General features: G+C 34.0%; 1 protein-coding gene across 2 annotated transcripts in view; it reads left to right on the top strand.

The window, feature by feature from the left end:
• Positions 1–16,519, top strand: part of LOC106460307 (synaptotagmin-1-like) — a 48,769-nt gene extending 32,250 nt beyond the window's left edge. For both annotated transcript variants that reach the window (XM_013920001.2, XM_022387004.1), the window contains 6 exons: positions 1,626–1,793; positions 2,353–2,526; positions 9,695–9,812; positions 10,624–10,757; positions 13,480–13,680; positions 14,531–16,519. In XM_013920001.2, coding sequence (XP_013775455.1) covers positions 1,626–1,793; positions 2,353–2,526; positions 9,695–9,812; positions 10,624–10,757; positions 13,480–13,671 — 786 coding nt within the window. In that variant the 3' untranslated portion in view covers positions 13,672–13,680; positions 14,531–16,519. The remainder of the gene's footprint in view (positions 1–1,625; positions 1,794–2,352; positions 2,527–9,694; positions 9,813–10,623; positions 10,758–13,479; positions 13,681–14,530) is intronic.
• Positions 16,520–16,843: the final 324 nt, after the last annotated feature.

The following is a 16,843-nucleotide window of genomic DNA, read 5'->3' on the forward strand; positions in this document are numbered from 1 at the left end:
TTTGTTATATAACAAACGTCAGCTTATATATATATATATATATATATTCTCTTCCATGATAACGTAATATGAGCCCTTAAGTGCAATGCTGGAAAACTGGGAAGCATTTCCCCGATTCCCACAACGTAGACAGCCCATCGTACAGTGTTTGCTTGTTTACTTCAGAAATTGCCCTCAAAGCTAAACAACTAGCTGTTTCTAGTTTCGAACTGATAGACCAGAGGGAAAGCAGCTAATCAACAATAGCCTGGCCAACTCTTGCACTACTTTTATCTGACCGAATAGTGGGATTTGACCGTCACTGTTCGAACTGATAGACCAGAGGGAAAGCAGCTAATCAACAATAGCCTGGCCAACTCTTGCACTACTTTTATCTGACCGAATAGTGGGATTTGACCGTCACTGTTATGCAGCACCCCTGTCCCAAAGTACGGAGCACGTTTTTGCGGCAACGGCGCACGAATCATGAATCCTGCCTGGGATTCACAGTCTAAGCAAGCTAAACCAAGGTCACGCTCGTTCTCGTGAAACTTCGCGCCAAAACAAAACATAAACTTCACACACACTGAAGACAATTTCAAAACAGAACAAGTATTTTACCACAAAAGAAACTTGTAGTTGAATCCTGTACAATATTAACTTGTATGTTTCAGATGCTGATATAGCTATATAATGTAGAAGATAAAAACACATCTGTTTATAATATTTCTTCCACGTTTTTTATCATTATTTGATATGCAAGCTTTTGATCAAAATTTGAGAAAAGAATATTTATATCTTAATATCCACATTAACTTGTATGTTTATGCCAGTTCGTAGGTGCATTCTAAAAGTATACCTTGACCGCGTTTTTGCAAAGCTTAAAATATTAGGTGTGATATTAGCATTAATCTTCTCCTGCATTGTTGCTGCAGCGTATGTATCACTCTTGTCACAAGTAATAGAAAAGGAAACGTCAAAACACTACAAAAAAGCTAGAAGAGCTAACACTAATTTTTACCTCCAGGGAATACGACCGAATACAACTTACAATCAGTAAACTGCCTATAGGAACCATTATGAAAAACTGACTGAAATAATGAATAATGAAACTTCAAAAATGTTAACGCATGAAAAAACAGCATCCAAATCAGGAAACCAGAAAGCGTGATACGTAAATATTGTTTGAAAGGCTGATTACAACTAGATACTGTGCATTAGGTTGAAATATCCTTTACTTACCCCTAGTAAAGAATACACCGGATATTCAGGCATATTTTGTTTTATTCTTTCGTTTGCCCTTGTCCAGGGTAACTAAGTAATTTATCTAATTTGATGTAAGGTCCTTTACTCACAACTAATAACTTAAAATAGATTAGGTGTTTCAGCGAAATTATAGTTTACTGCGAAGGGAGTAGCGAATCAAAAACAGATTAAACTCTTACGTCATTAATACATTCTTTCTTTTGTCCACTTAAATTACAAACAAAATGCTGTGGATAACTAAGTTTTGAAAATTCGACTGTACTCGTTCATTAACGTCAAACGTTTTGCTTAACATGTATGATATACAACTAACTTTAGGGCTCCTCCATTAGTTTGTAGTTCTAGTAATAGTAACCGTTGTCTTTATCCTATCTTATCAGTTGGCGGTGACGGTGATACAAGCCGAGGATCTTCCAGGCATGGATATGTCAGGTACTTCTGATCCCTATGTCAAAGTGTACTTGCTACCAGAAAAGAAGAAGAAGTACGAAACCAAGGTTCATAGGAAGACGCTCAACCCAGTTTTCAACGAAACCTTCAACTTTAAGGTGACTTACTTTTGTGTACTACATAACTTGAAGTTCGTAGTACGGAGTAATTTGTTAATAAAACACACAATGAAGTAAAAAATAATTTACTAAGCTCTTTTATTCATGAGCGATATCGCCTGGGTGCGATTTGACGGAGGGATAGGGGGATTTCCCTGGCTCGGCTTTTTTTTTCATCCCTGAGACTGCACTTTCCATTATTATCCCCGAGGGGATGAATTTACCCCCCCCCGATAAAAAACATGTATAATGTTTTATTTTATTGTTGTTTCATTTCTTGAAATTACGCCACGTAACAGAGCAAGCACCTGTCACGGTTGTTCTTTAAGTTATACTTAGCTTAAGTAATTTTTGTAATTGCCTTTGCATTCCGTATAAAGCAATGTATATACATATATTTCTTATTAGTCGATTTGATATAAATAACTTATAGATCGTCTCGCTGTTTAAACTGTGTAGTACAGATGTGTCACGGCCAACAAATGTCTTTTCTTGTTTGGGTATTGTACCTCCCCCCCCCCTGGATATCGCTGATGAATGTATTTGTTTTTATTAATAGGTTGCTTTCTCAGAATACGCAGCCAAAACTTTGGTGTTCGCAATTTTTGACTTTGATCGATTTTCCAAACACGACCAGATTGGTGAAGTCAAAGTACCTCTTAGTACTGTGGATTTAGCGCAAACTATTGAGGAATGGCGTGACCTAACAAGCGTCGAAGGAGAACAAGGCCAGGTAAAGTAGTTCCCATAAATATGATTGAACAAACTCGCAAGGATGTCTTGGAGATTGTATCTTTAAAATTAATAAAAATTAAGAATATCTTTTAAAAAGTAATAATTAAAATTTCAGACCCAAAGTTTTGAGAGCTTACCTATCCTTGTTACCAGGAAAGAAATGTGCGTCAGTAAAAAATAGCTTCTGAGGTTTGTTAGTTAATGTTATCGTTTGTATTAATAACTTCAGCCAACAGATCAATTACGTTCTTATGGTACTTGAGTTAGATAACTTACTTATAGAACTCAGAGATCATGTTAACAGTTGCACTGGATAATCCTTCTATAACGTGGCATTTGTTATACTTGTAAAGGATTCAAAACTTGGGCATTTCATATTAGTACTCACCAATATTGATTTGTGTATTTATTCAGGCAGAATCCTCGATATCCAAGATACTAAAAATAAAAATGGACACTAATTCTAGTAAATTATCTAATTTTAATTTCGTTACATCGGACTCTTTATAACATTTATCTTTAAAAAAATCTGAGTCTATGAAAGCTGAATGCTGGGGAAATTTGAACCCGTCGCGTACCAAGTGAAACACATCATTTTGATCCTCTAGCCCAGTGGTTTGCAACCTTTTCTGTCTGTATAAAAGTTTGACCAAACCATAATTCTATGTACCACAACTCATTTCGTGATATTGGCCTTTAGTGGTTATGTATCACAACTCATTTCGCGATATTGGCCTTTAGTGGTTATGTACCACAACTCATTTCGCGATATTGGCTTTCAGTGGTTATGTACCACAACTCATTTCGCGATATTGGCCTTCAGTGGTTATGTACCGCAACTCATTTCGCGATATTGTCCTTCAGTGGTTATGTACCACAACTCATTTCGCGATATTGTCCTTCAGTGGTGAAATAAACATTCATATTTTAACGTTAGTTTCCAAAGCTCTAGATTGGAACTTAGATAAGATTACCACGTGTACCGGTAATCTCATAAAATTGCGTTCAATATACGTGCCATTTTTGGTCTCATTTAAGAACTGTGAGTACTTAATCTTTTTTTCTCGCAATCGTAAAACAGAAACTGTCCTTTATGAAAACAACTTTTAAAAATGACATATGTGCACATATATATATATATATTCATGAGATTACTAACTTGTATTCTCTTCAAAGTATGTAGAAGGGCTCATTTTTCTCTACTCCAGTGTAAGATCCCGATAATTTTAATAATGTTTTTGTTATCAATGGATGTATTCTATGTTTATTAATCGGAAAGTTTATTTTTTTGTAGCACTGATACCTAAAACACAAAAAAAATATTATATAGGTCAGGGCTTTGACTATCTGTCGAATCTTCTTCAACAAAGCTATTTTAGGTGATATATATATATTGAAAATGAAACTTCAGATGTAAAAATTACTGTGATTGTTGGCTACGAGCTTGAAATGACTCATATAGTTATTTTAAGTCAAAAGAGTACGTCACCAATACGGTAAAGCCCCCCCACCTCCCCACACGCACACACAAAGGTATAACGTACCTTTTCGATATATGTTATGATTGAGTGCTATTTTCTGTTATGAAGTGCTCTTTGAAGTAATAATTTTTCAAGATATCCGTAGAAGCACGTGAATACCTGTTTGATCTCATAATTTTCTGAAAAGAGAAGAGCTCTTTGTTCTTCATAGCCCGTGCAAAATGTCAGACCAAAGAATATGAATATAGTTGTGCCGTTTTATTGAGAAAGGCCGAAATAGTTTGTTCCCAAGTCACGTAAAATTTTATAGCTTGGTAGAGATTCATTCCAAAATATGATTATTCTCGGCAGAGATTTCCTAGATCCGGTGCAGTATCTCCATTGTGGAATAGCCTAGCGTAGTTATGCTTTATATGATGGAGGACCCATGCTCCTTAGCTGTTTTAAATTGGGGACTCACTGGAGTAGGAACCCTTGAAAATAAAAGAGTAACTAATCAATATATTTCAGAGATTAGAGATTTTTTAGTGAGTAAAATATATACGAACTGTATCTTATAAGTAAAACTGTGGTTAAACTTTATATGATGGAAGACTCGTGCTCTTCGTTTGTTATAAATTGGGGATCTATTCCAGTGGGTGGAAACCCCTGAAAACAAAAGAGTAACTATTCGTTATATTTCGAAGCTGAGAATCTGTAGAACATTTAATAATTTTTTTAATCTTTCTACTCGAAACTCTGAATTAGTGATTTGAAAAAAATCTATCAACAGTGTCTTATAAGTAGAAGTGAGTACAAATAAAAACTTTATATAGTAGTTGCCTTCATCCTATCTTAGTACATAACTGTGCTAGGTCAAAGTATTATACAGAGAAGTAAAAACCCTTAAATGTAAACACAGTAATTTATATAGTAGTTGCCTTCATCCTATCTTAGTACATAACTGTGCTAGGTCAAAGTATTATACAGAGAAGTAAAAACCCTTAAATGTAAACACAGTAATTTACCACATTTCAAAATTAAAATAAATAATTCTAAAAGGATTTTAAGCAATATAATTGTACATAAGCTCGTTCATAAAATAGGAAGAAAGTCCACGAGTGAGTATTTTATACCTTAGAATTGGAGATGTTGAGAAGGGTATACCTTCCAAACCATACTGCAGAAAAGTTTATGTTCAACCACGACAAATCAGAGTAATTACAGTTTTCTTAATTATTTCACAAAGAACTTGATTGAGCTCGCAGTTGAATAGCTTCTTACTGGAAGTCCCAAATGAAAAACATTTGGGTATCTGCGCAGAATCCAAAACGTCATCCGTCTCAAAACTCGAGTGGATTCCGATCCTAGCGAAATCCAATTAAACGATCTTGTTTTCTTCATAAAATCTTACAAAGTTAAGGTTTACATACCTCATTTATTGAACATAATTTGTGAAAAAAATAATGTTATGATTCATTACATAAATCACATATAGCTCAATAAAAAATTATGTATTATTATCAGAACTATCCTGATGCTTACAACCCCTTGTGAGTAAACGAATCGAATTATTTCTTGTTGAACTGAGAAATTCATCTTTATATGAATTTTAATGTTTAGTGTCTAGCACATTATTTTGTTTAATCTCATCTTTCTTTTTTATATTAAAGTTCTCAATGTACATCAGGAAGATTTCCTAGGAGATTGTTAATGATTCTTCTGAGGCGTAAGTTGCCTGATGACATAGATCGTAGGATAGCCAGTAGTATTATTAGTTTAGTGACTGAATTAATTTGTAGATGAAAATTTTAATGGCGTATAGAAACAACTCGTCCTTATTTTATGAGCAGCTCTTACAGTAATTATGTTATATAGTATTAATATGCTGTTCCTTCGTGACTTAAACCATGGCTGTTATTTGTTGGTTAGAAAAACGCATAATTTGTTTACCCTACCTATTTTGCACGTCAAATCTTTTTGAGTTGTTATTTATCGTGTATTGCTTTAAAATGCTGCATGTATTTTATTTACTTTTGCACGTTTTCACTTATAGCTGTGATTCTGTGTTTGGTGTTATTTGAATATTATGTTTTCAAGTAATTGTAAAGATATATTTGATTTTTCAGTACGAAATTTATTTATTTGCACAATATTTTCGTGTTTTACCTTGTGTTACACTTGCAACTGAGCTTTATCCTCACGAGCGGTTTCCGTGAAGATGCCAACTTGTTCGTAAGTATATTAATTTTTTTACTCTGTCTTTATTTTTGCAATTTTTTTACTTGCTCTAAGACGCCATTGACACGTGTTTGATTAATCTTAACACGAGAAACTTATCAAAATCATTTACTTTGACATTCCTTTATTTCTATTATGAAGTGGTAATGTATAAAAACAATTTTTATATTATTTATGTTTGCTTCTATTGTTTAATTATCATTAATATTATTTTGAACGAGAGTCAAAACCTCTGCTCGCATTCTTTTTTTTGTATGATAAGCAATTCTCGTTAACAATTTTGGTTATCAACAAACGTCGCTACTAATATATCTGAGAGGATTGTTGTTTTCGTTTTTCCAGTGCAAAGCTACGCAATGGGTTATCTGTACTCTGTCCACCACGGAGAATCAAACCCCGGATTTTAGCGTTGTAAATCTAGAACTTATCGCTGACCCACTGGAGGACGAGAGAATTGTCATTGTGAATAATATTACATAACTCACTAACTAGAAATAACACGTGATACTGTAGAAATAATTTATACTTCTATCATCATAAAATAAATTGGTCCGGATAATAAAGGGTAATTAGAGGTTTCTACCCTCAAGATATGAAAAAACACAAATATTGTATTTAAATAATGTTCAGTAGAATCTCTAAGTTCATTTGTATCCAAACCAAGTGTCAGATGGTCTGTCATGCATATTTTAGCTGTGAAAATTTGAATAAACACAGTATGCTCAGAGTTAGCAACTTCAGCAACAGCGAAGTGTATAGAGAGATTCAGATTGATTCTAAAAAAAAAAATTCTGACATTTCCATGATGTTGAGGCAATAGGTTGACAAGAAGCTGACCATGCCCAATAAATCGTCGCAGAGTGGTTAAAAAAATCTCAAAAAGCGTGGTTAGCAGAATGTAGACTCTCTTTCAGACCATCAATACCAAATGTCGACTACCCTACAAGACTACCTCTATTTGACAACATGGGCTCAAAGCAACTAGAGGGCCTCATTTCCCAACCAAAGTAACTGGACGACAAGTAATAAGGAACGGGTTTCGTAAAAGTTGGTCTTTATACCAGGCAACCAATGGTGTTGTTCCTTTATATCATTGCCACAAAATATCCAATCTTCAGCAGTATCATGAAATGTGGATTAGTCAAATGACATGTGGGTAAATGCATTGTAGAGTTCATAGAGTTATGGATTTTCATAATTTTTTTCTCTCTCTCTCGTGAAAAAAATATTCTCTCAAGGAGACAGGAGCTCTATTACGAATCAGCTTGAAGCTGGGTGGCGCTAAGCGGAGTTTTTCTATGATTGACGCTTGTTAATAATTGGCTAAGGGGAAATTGAAATGACCACTCATAAGTATAGAATAAACATAGAATAAAATGCACAAGTTGTTTTTTGCATCAGTAGGACATGATCCATGAACCCTCGGATTCTCAGTCTGACATGCTTCCTACTAGGCCACGCCCGATTCTCATAGCCACTGTAAGCATTAGAGTAGTAACAAGAGTAGTGGTGTAAGTATTCCCCCGTAGCCTCCGCAATTGCGGGGGGAGACAGAAGGGGGCCCGAATCAGCCAGAATCGTAACTACAATTATAGGAAAATAAATGTAAGGGCACAATTGCTTTTTAATGGGGGGGAACATCTTTTGTAGTTATGTCACTGAGCAAGGAGGAGATAGGTGGATTGAAATGTCTGTCAAACTTATAACAATTGGAAAACGAATAAGTGACCGATTTTAGGATCAGTCTAACGCATGCATATCCAAGAACACTTGAACATTTCATGGTGATCAAAAGTTTGAAAATTTTGGTAACGAATAGTTTGTTTGTGTGTAGAATTTCATGCAAAGCTGCACGAGGCTATCTGCACTACCCGTCCCTGATTTTGCAATGATAGACTAGAGAGAAAGCAGATAGTCAACACCACCCACAGCCAACTCTTGGGCTACTCTTGTCAGATCGAATAGTGGGTATTAACCGTCTCGTTTATAACGCACCCACGGCCCCAAATTACAAATAACGATTTGTTTTTATTGAGGAAGGTATTGGGACACGAAACCTCAGATCCACAGTCGGGTGAGCTAAGCCACTGGGCCGCGCTCTGACAGACAAACACAAGTCGCTTTAGAGTATAGATTACATATATATATTTGAGTCAATATGTTTACTTACTTATTTTAAAGCACTTTGCAAATAAATAAATTAGTTGTAAATAAATGTTGCAATGACAAGTTCTTCCAATGATTTTGCTTACTTTCAGTTTTATACATACAACCGCAAAGCATGCTTATACATAAGAACTTCAACTGACTAACCGTGACCTTCGACCAGATGAGCCTTTTTTATCTTTTAGGTTGGCCAACACTTATGTGTTGATTTTGAATCCTAAAATCCTTTGCTATCCCCTTGTGGCTCAGCGTTAAGCTTCAGGCCTTATAGCGCAATAATTCTAGATTCGATCCCTGCGTTTGACAGAGCACATATAGTTCACTGTAGGCTTTGCGCTAAAAACAAACAAATGAAAAAATCTATAGTGTACTATGAATAAAAAGAGCACGTCCTTTGGAGCCACTGTCCATCACAACAGTACTCTGAGAACCAATCTTTAGTATTCTCTTTTTTCAATGAGTTAACCCAGAACTTGGATTGTGAACTTTGGTCACTCACAAACCAGAATAATTTTGATATGGAGAAGAACGTTCTTCTTGTGTAAAAAATATTAACAAACTTGTTTTTTATTTACTCAGTATCATGATAAAATTGGTATTTTGGTCCACATTACAGAGGTTTTGGGTTATTTTCGCACTGTTTGTTTTAGATCTGGACAAACTAGACACACACACACTACAGTCCTTGGTGAAACTTAGAATACTCAGAAATTGTAATAAGCGTCTTGCTACTGCTTTATTGGAAAATTCCCGTAGATTCTTATTTTGACGCAACTTTCAAAGAACGTAGGAGTATTTTACGATATAGCTGTAACTCTTTCTTTAGTTTTGATAGCTTTGCTAGAATTGTGCTGATATACTAATTTGACAGAAAACCTGAATGTCTGTTACATTTGTTTGAGTATTTTCAAAAGGAGCTTCTTTGTCATATGCTCGGTAGTAATAGAAAGGATTTCAATTAGAGTACTTTATCAGATCCCTAGGAATTAGGTATTTTTGGTAATAGAAAAGCCCAGTGTCACACTGTGTTGCTGTGAATCTCGCAAGTTAAAAAAAGAAGATAAAGTAATAATTTAGCTCGCTCAAAAAAACAACAAAAGAACTGGTTGTATCTTCACGGATAAACGGAAAATAATTGACATACACCTATAAAGGATCTTGTAATCATTCCTCCTAGCCGTATCCTATATTGTTGATTTAGCTTTCATGACAGGAGGCTACAAAAGCATAAGCATGCTATACAAGTGTGGTTTTAAAGTGTGGTTGTTTCAGCTCTTCTTGTTGTTTCATTTCGTGTAGGATAACAAGTTAGGGGACATATGTTTTTCACTACGCTACGTTCCAACAGCTGGAAAATTGACAGTTGTTATTCTAGAAGCTAAGAACCTGAAGAAGATGGACGTTGGTGGATTATCAGGTAATCAACAAATTTTTTAATAAAAATTAAAATACTGTATTACATTAACAACTCTACGGAAATCTCGATTGGTTTTCTATTATCTTTCTTTGATAGTTTAAAAAATCATTTCACAGGTTATTACTTCATTAATCCATTTCCATAATGGCGCAAGAAGAATTTTAAGTAAACTCGTCAATGAATAATATTTGTAAAATTATATTAATTTCAATAATGTGTTAATTATTTGTCTTTTGATAACAACAAACAATTTATTGGACTGAGCGTGACTCAGTGGTTAGTGATCCCAAACTGTCTCCCGTTGGTGCAAACACGCTACACAAATCCTAACTATTCAAATAGGCAAGAGTAGCCCAAGAGTTTGGCTTTCTTTTTGTTTTCCTGTTTGTTTATTTTTCAATACTATGTATAGAAAGTATGTAAAAACTAAATTTAAGATGATTAGGCAAATAAGACCATATTAGAGCCACATTAACTTGTAACTTGTCAGAAAAAGAAAACCGTTAAACATTACATTTTTATTTCCTCTTGAAATAAAGAACATAATTTAAAATCTGACCATCAAAAAAACGTTGAAGCAATTTGCTTTCTGCAATATTTTGATTTATTGAATGAGTAGTTTGTTCATCTCTATTTCTAACAATGACGATGTAGTTTCTTCCTCGTTATGGTACTCTTCCTTGAATGGTATTTAACATTTGAAATAGTTAAAGTCACGTAGTATATATATATATATGGAAACAACTGACTTTTTGAGTTGCCCCTGTCCATCAGCCAGTTATCTGTACCACATTTCTTTTTCGTATTTCAGATCCATACGTTAAGATCGCAATCATGATGAACGGCAAAAGAATCAAAAAGAAAAAGACTAGCATCAAGAAGTGTACACTTAATCCCTATTTTAACGAATCCTTTAGTTTCGAAATTCCTTTCGAACAGATACAGGTAAGTGTTTCGTGTTTTAATTTCATTTGTGTTTACTTGGAAGGTATAACAAAATAATCGTCTTGTGGCAGAAAACAACTCAATGAAATTAGCAGATAATTTATAAGATGATAAGATTTTGGGACTTTCTTGTGGCTCTCTTAAGACTTCAAATATCGTGAGATCAGACTGAATGCATCCTGGCAACTTATATGGAGTTATCTTTATAGGCAAAGGGTTTTATTTAGATCATATAATTTAAAGGAAATATGACTGCTTAACGCACACAAAAATACATGGTAAATTTAGATTAATATCAATATATTATTTACTAAAATATTGTAATTGTAATAAAATTGCCACTTCCATAACTTTCAACTTAATGACATAACATCCTCTATATTTAAAAGTCGTGTGAAAATGGTGAGTAACGAAGTTGGTTAGTCTTTATTAAAGAAGTTCCAATAATAGCACATTTACTCAGGAATTTTTCATCAATCCAACGTTTGATTCTGTGTGAGGAAGAATTTCTGAGAAAATAATAAAACTGTATAATGCACGTTAAACTTAAAGCAAAGAACCACCTTACAGTATTTTATAGAATTATTTGTACATATTATGTGTATACACTGCCTAGTCAAGCTATTATATACTGTTTTTATCACTGTTTGCTTCAATCACTGCCTGAATCCGTCATGGCATAGATTTCGCTCATTTCTGGACTATATTTAGTTTAATTCTCTCGCATTCCTCAAGCAGCCCCCCCCCCCAGTGGCACAGCGTTATGTCTGCGGACTCACAACGCTAGAATCCGAGTTTCGATACCCGTGGTGGACAGAGCACAGAGAGCCCATTGTGTAGCTTTGTGCTTAATTATAAACAAACAAACAAACATCCTCAAGCAATTTTTTTCTATATGCTCTGAAAGCACGCACCAATAAATCTCACAGTTTCTCAACTGAGTTAAATCCTGGGTATTATGGTAGCCATGAAAGATGATGAGTCTCCTCCTCGTGCTCTTCAAATCTACTACAAACAATAGTGGCCTTGAAGATACCCATCACTTTGAGGATAAAAAGAGAGCATAAGAGGGTACATTTGATTCTCCACGAAGGTGATATTTTCGAAACATAATGCGACCATTCGGAGATATCAAGGTCCCGGCCCGTGCTACAAAAATTCACCCCACCCCAGCAGCGTGCGCAGTGGAAACAACACATCAGAGTTTAGTAGCTTCACAAATTATGATTCTCCAATTTGTACAAAATAGTAGCGTGTATCGCGATGCATCCATATGACACATATCCAACGAACATTAGTCCAATCTTCATGATCCCTGCTCATTGCTTCTCTTGAAATGGATTTTCTGGTCCATAGTTGATGTCTTCTGTCAGTTGCTGTACTGTTGAACACTTATTATATTTCACATCTCTTGCTAATCGCCGTTTATCCCTATCTTCAGCAGTTTCTTCAGTACACACTTTCTACAACTTGTATATTTTAGCTGAGATTTATACTACGCTGTACAGACTCGTGAAATGATCGCTTTCCCAGTCACTTCCATTGTTTTTGCTATCAAATATCCAACTAATAATAGTGCCTCTTTCCAACTCATGAACATCTTTAACCTCCTCCATCTTAATAAAAACTGAGGCACAAAAACTTACTTCCTCCATTAATACTGGTACAATAGTCAAATCGATTTATCTGTCATTTCCATTGTTTTGGCTATCAAGAATACAGCTAATAATAATAATGTATCTCTCTAAGTCAGAAATATCTTCAATCTCCCCCACCCTAATGAAAACTGAGACACAAGAAATTTGTTTCCGCTGTTTATAATCGTACATTAATCAAACTGGGCACATTTTGTTTCTTGTTTGCTTCTCAAATTGTGGGAAAGTCAAAAACAAATCAATAATAAGGTATCTTATGTCCCGACAAGGCAGTGTATTTCAATGACATCTAAAGTATATCAAAAAAAACTACAGAGAAAAATCTTGAAAATTATTTATGTCGTCCACTTTTGGATTTATTATTTAATATTCTTCATCAGTTTCCAAAAATGAATTAAGATAATGTCAACTTATAAATCGAAATATTATTTATCAGACGCTAACATAGAATTGAACATATTTAGAAATGTTACGATTGTATATAAACTTGACATTGCCTTTTAGAAATGTCTATAAAAAAATTCATGAACTAAAAGCGTGATCTAAAGAAAAAATGTTGTAAACATTTTGTAAGGAATGTTTTCCGTTTTCCATCTAATAATACTGAGTAGAAAAACGCTAATGTTAAAGCAGCTTTTTTGAATATTACTGTTAATTAAACTTTTTTTTATATACTTTCCTCATCAATTGCTAGGAATGAATGAAGAAGATATTAACGATTTTATCTATGGCTTCTTCTAGGTCTCAACAAAATATTAAAATAATGACTAATGATACGATTAATTTAAAACAATTGTTGTTGTTTTTTAATTATGCACAAAGCTACACAAGGGCTATCTGTGCTCTGTCCACCACGGGTATCGAAACCCGGTTTCTAGCGTTGTAAGTCCGCAAACATACCGCTGTGCCACTGGGGGGGGGGGCAATTTAAAACGACAAGATAAAGTCTTTACTGTATGCTTTTGTTGTTGTTTTTATCTCTATAAGCATTATTTTTCAGTTAACATTATAATACCTAGCATTCTTACTGTGTATTATAAATCTTGTGTTTATACTGTCATCTGTAGAAGGTAAATTTGGTCGTTACCGTGGTGGATTACGATCGAATCGGAACATCCGAACCTATCGGAAAGGTGTTGCTTGGATGTAACGCCACAGGGACAGAATTACGGCACTGGATGGATATGTTAGCGTCCCCTCGTCGACCCATCGCCCAATGGCATTCTCTGAAAGATCCACTTGATGGAGCGGACAATTAACACATTCAGGTAAGGTTCCTTCTTTGGTACCTCAGTGATCGCTTTAATATTGCCAATCGTTATATTAGCACTGGAAAGCGATAGGATTTTTCATTACAGTACTAAAATTAAATCTTTATTTATCTTCTATAGTGCGTATTGGTGTATAAAATACATTTTTATACTAGAAATAAACAACTTTACAACACCAAATTTGTTACTCTTCTTTAATTCAACAATCAACGTTTCAGTTACACAAACTGTAACTGACAGTACAAAGCTTCAAAAAAAAAGCTTTGTACTGTCAATTATGGTATTAGTAGAACGCTCCTGAAGAAGCTGTAAAGGGTTTGTTTGTCTGTAATTAAGCACAAAGCTACACAATGGGCTATCTGTGCTCTGCCCACCACGGGAATCGAAACCCGAATTCTAGCGTTGTAAGTCCGCAGACATACCGCTGTGCTACTAGGGGGCGCTGTAAAGGGAAATGTTGAATGTCAAATTAAAGAAAAATGTCTTTTCTTTTTTGTTTTAATGTCATTTATTTTTAGTATGAAGATTATGTCTTATTTATTCTTGTGATAATACTGTTCAGTCAGATAAATGTATTTTCATATAAAAACACTTGTTTTCTGATTCTGTTCTAATGTTTCAAATGCCAGTTTTTGACTGATTAACAGAAACAATTTGTTAAGTACTTAATTAATTTTAAAAAAATATCCAATCTTATAAATTTATATCACGTATAGGTATATTTCATTGTCAAAACTACAATCATTAAATACAATAATAATTTCGGGTGTAAAGTTTTGTTTCAAGCAGTAAATTTGATAATACTGAAACCTATACTTATAATTTCCCTATCTCTCTCTCTTTTTAGATTACGTTTAAATATTCCTAGAAAAGGAGAGTACCAGAACCTTCCTTGGAAGTTTGCTGAGAAAATTTTTCAGAGTTTTCACGTAAATGCTCTATATCTGTAAAAACGGGGTCTCTTTACTCTCTTACTATTACCTATTTCGATTTCTTTATTCCCTAATTGTATAGGAAGTTTGATAGAAAAGCATGCAATGATTGGCTGATTGATTCGCAACGGTTGTACACTTGAAAGTAGTAGTCGTTTTCTCACTCTTAGTAAGACTTTCCCGTTGATAACGTATACGAATCAGGCAATAACTAGATTTCACACTTTGTGAAAAGTGTACAAATTCTTTTGAATATAGTATGTAAAGAAAATAGCTCATTTAGATTTAACTGAAATTTTAATTGCATGTTAATCAATTGTTGAGTTGATTAAAACATTGAGTTTTCATTTTAACGCCGAGTGTTTATCGTACATTTTAGGTTATGCATTATACAAAGTAAAAAAAGTTAGGTGCAATCAAAATATACTAGGTGCAACTTTTCTTCCATCACGACACTCAATTAGTTAGTAATTTTCGATCTAAGCAGTTCGTTATAATGAACGCTACACAACTAAAGTCCTTAATGTCAGAAATACTCAAAAAGTAGCTTTCTGAGATACTGAGCTAGGAACAAAAACGGGGTAAAAATTAGTAATCTGTATAGTTCCTATAAACAGCTTTTATCGAACAAGCGTACCTTCTAATGACCGTTGGATGGCGCTCAAACTGGAGGATTCCTTAATTAAACTTTTAACTGTTAAAATATTTCGAAAAAATAATAATTTAAATGCCGGTGATATTACAAGCACTACTGGTCCTCTTGCATTACATTTTATTGTAAAAATACAACCACAATGAACACTTACAAGTACAACAGTAAACGAAAATTTCTTGGCAAATCTAATTTTTGCTAAAATACATAGATACATATAAACAGCCGTATTAGCATTATCTAACAAATAAAAAGTAACATTTCAAAGTTAAAACCTTGAGGGCACATCAGCCATAAATGCATATCAGTTTTAATACTGTCCTTATGATATCTGGAAGAAGTAAAAAAAAAATGAAGCTTGATTGCATGAGGATAGCTTTAAACGTGAATTGTATGTTTCGATAATTTTTCTAATATCTTAATACGGAAATACCGAATTTATGCTGTTGGTATGTGATTGTTGAAACACAAAGTATTAGTTGTAAAGATTACTTTTCTGGAATAAATTATAGATACTTAATGTTTTAAATATATATTGCTAACTCTGCCCTCTATACACTTGTAATAATAAGGTTTAATGTTACATAGATAGCAAAATATAAAATAATAAAAGATTATTACTAAATACTCGTATACATATAAAAAAAGAGGATTGTATGAACATCTACTGAAGCACAGAAGTGTAAAGAAATATTTTTCACGGGCGTTTATTTTGACTCGAATTTATTCTGTTTCCATCCATCAATACAATTTTTGGGATTTCCCGGAAACGACTGTTCCTCAGTTCTCGTTTTAACTGTGGCTCTTCACACAAAATACACATGTGTACTGTCTCCTAAAAAGGCACTGCAAATAAACGGTTCAAGGCTAAGGAGCATTTGTGATATTACAGAAACGCTTCCAAGAAACCAATGTATGAAAAAATAAATAAATAAATAAATTCTATATCAAACAAACGCTTGTGGAAAATATTTTTATACACAGTGTATTGAAAAGTGAATTGAAAAATCAGTTTTTCCAAATAAATTGTGTTTGATGAGCAAAATTAGCCCTGCTAATGAAGCTTGACGAAGTCAGTTTAAAGCCATTATTGAAAAAGTAGTTACATTTATTTTGTAATAAAAATGCAGTTACTATTGTCTTGTTTTTGACCAGTAACAGTGAGAATTTTCCCTTCAGATTAGAATGTATTCTACGAATGTTCAACATTGTAAGAAAATATAAATAAAAAATTCATCTTTTGTTTCCTATAGCACCGATTCATCGTTTCCTAAACACCTCATTCTCCACCACCACCCCAAAAAATGATATACGTAAGGCCACATACACATTTCTAATCTAACTAGATAATAAATACATATATGTTTTTAAATGGTCATATCTGTCCTTATTCAAATAATAAACCTAATTTTCTGAGTGTATTTTTGTCTGTAGTTAAGCACAAAGCTACACAATGAGCTATCTGTGCTCTGCCCACCACGGATATCGAAACCCGGTTTCTAGTGATGTAAGTACACAGACATGCCGCTGTGCCGCCTGGAGGGGCTTCTGAGTGTATCAGCTGATATTTGAATTG

This window comes from Limulus polyphemus, unplaced genomic scaffold (genome assembly GCF_000517525.1).
Source record: "Limulus polyphemus unplaced genomic scaffold, Limulus_polyphemus-2.1.2 Scaffold746, whole genome shotgun sequence".
Taxonomy (NCBI): Eukaryota; Metazoa; Arthropoda; class Merostomata; order Xiphosura; family Limulidae; genus Limulus; species Limulus polyphemus.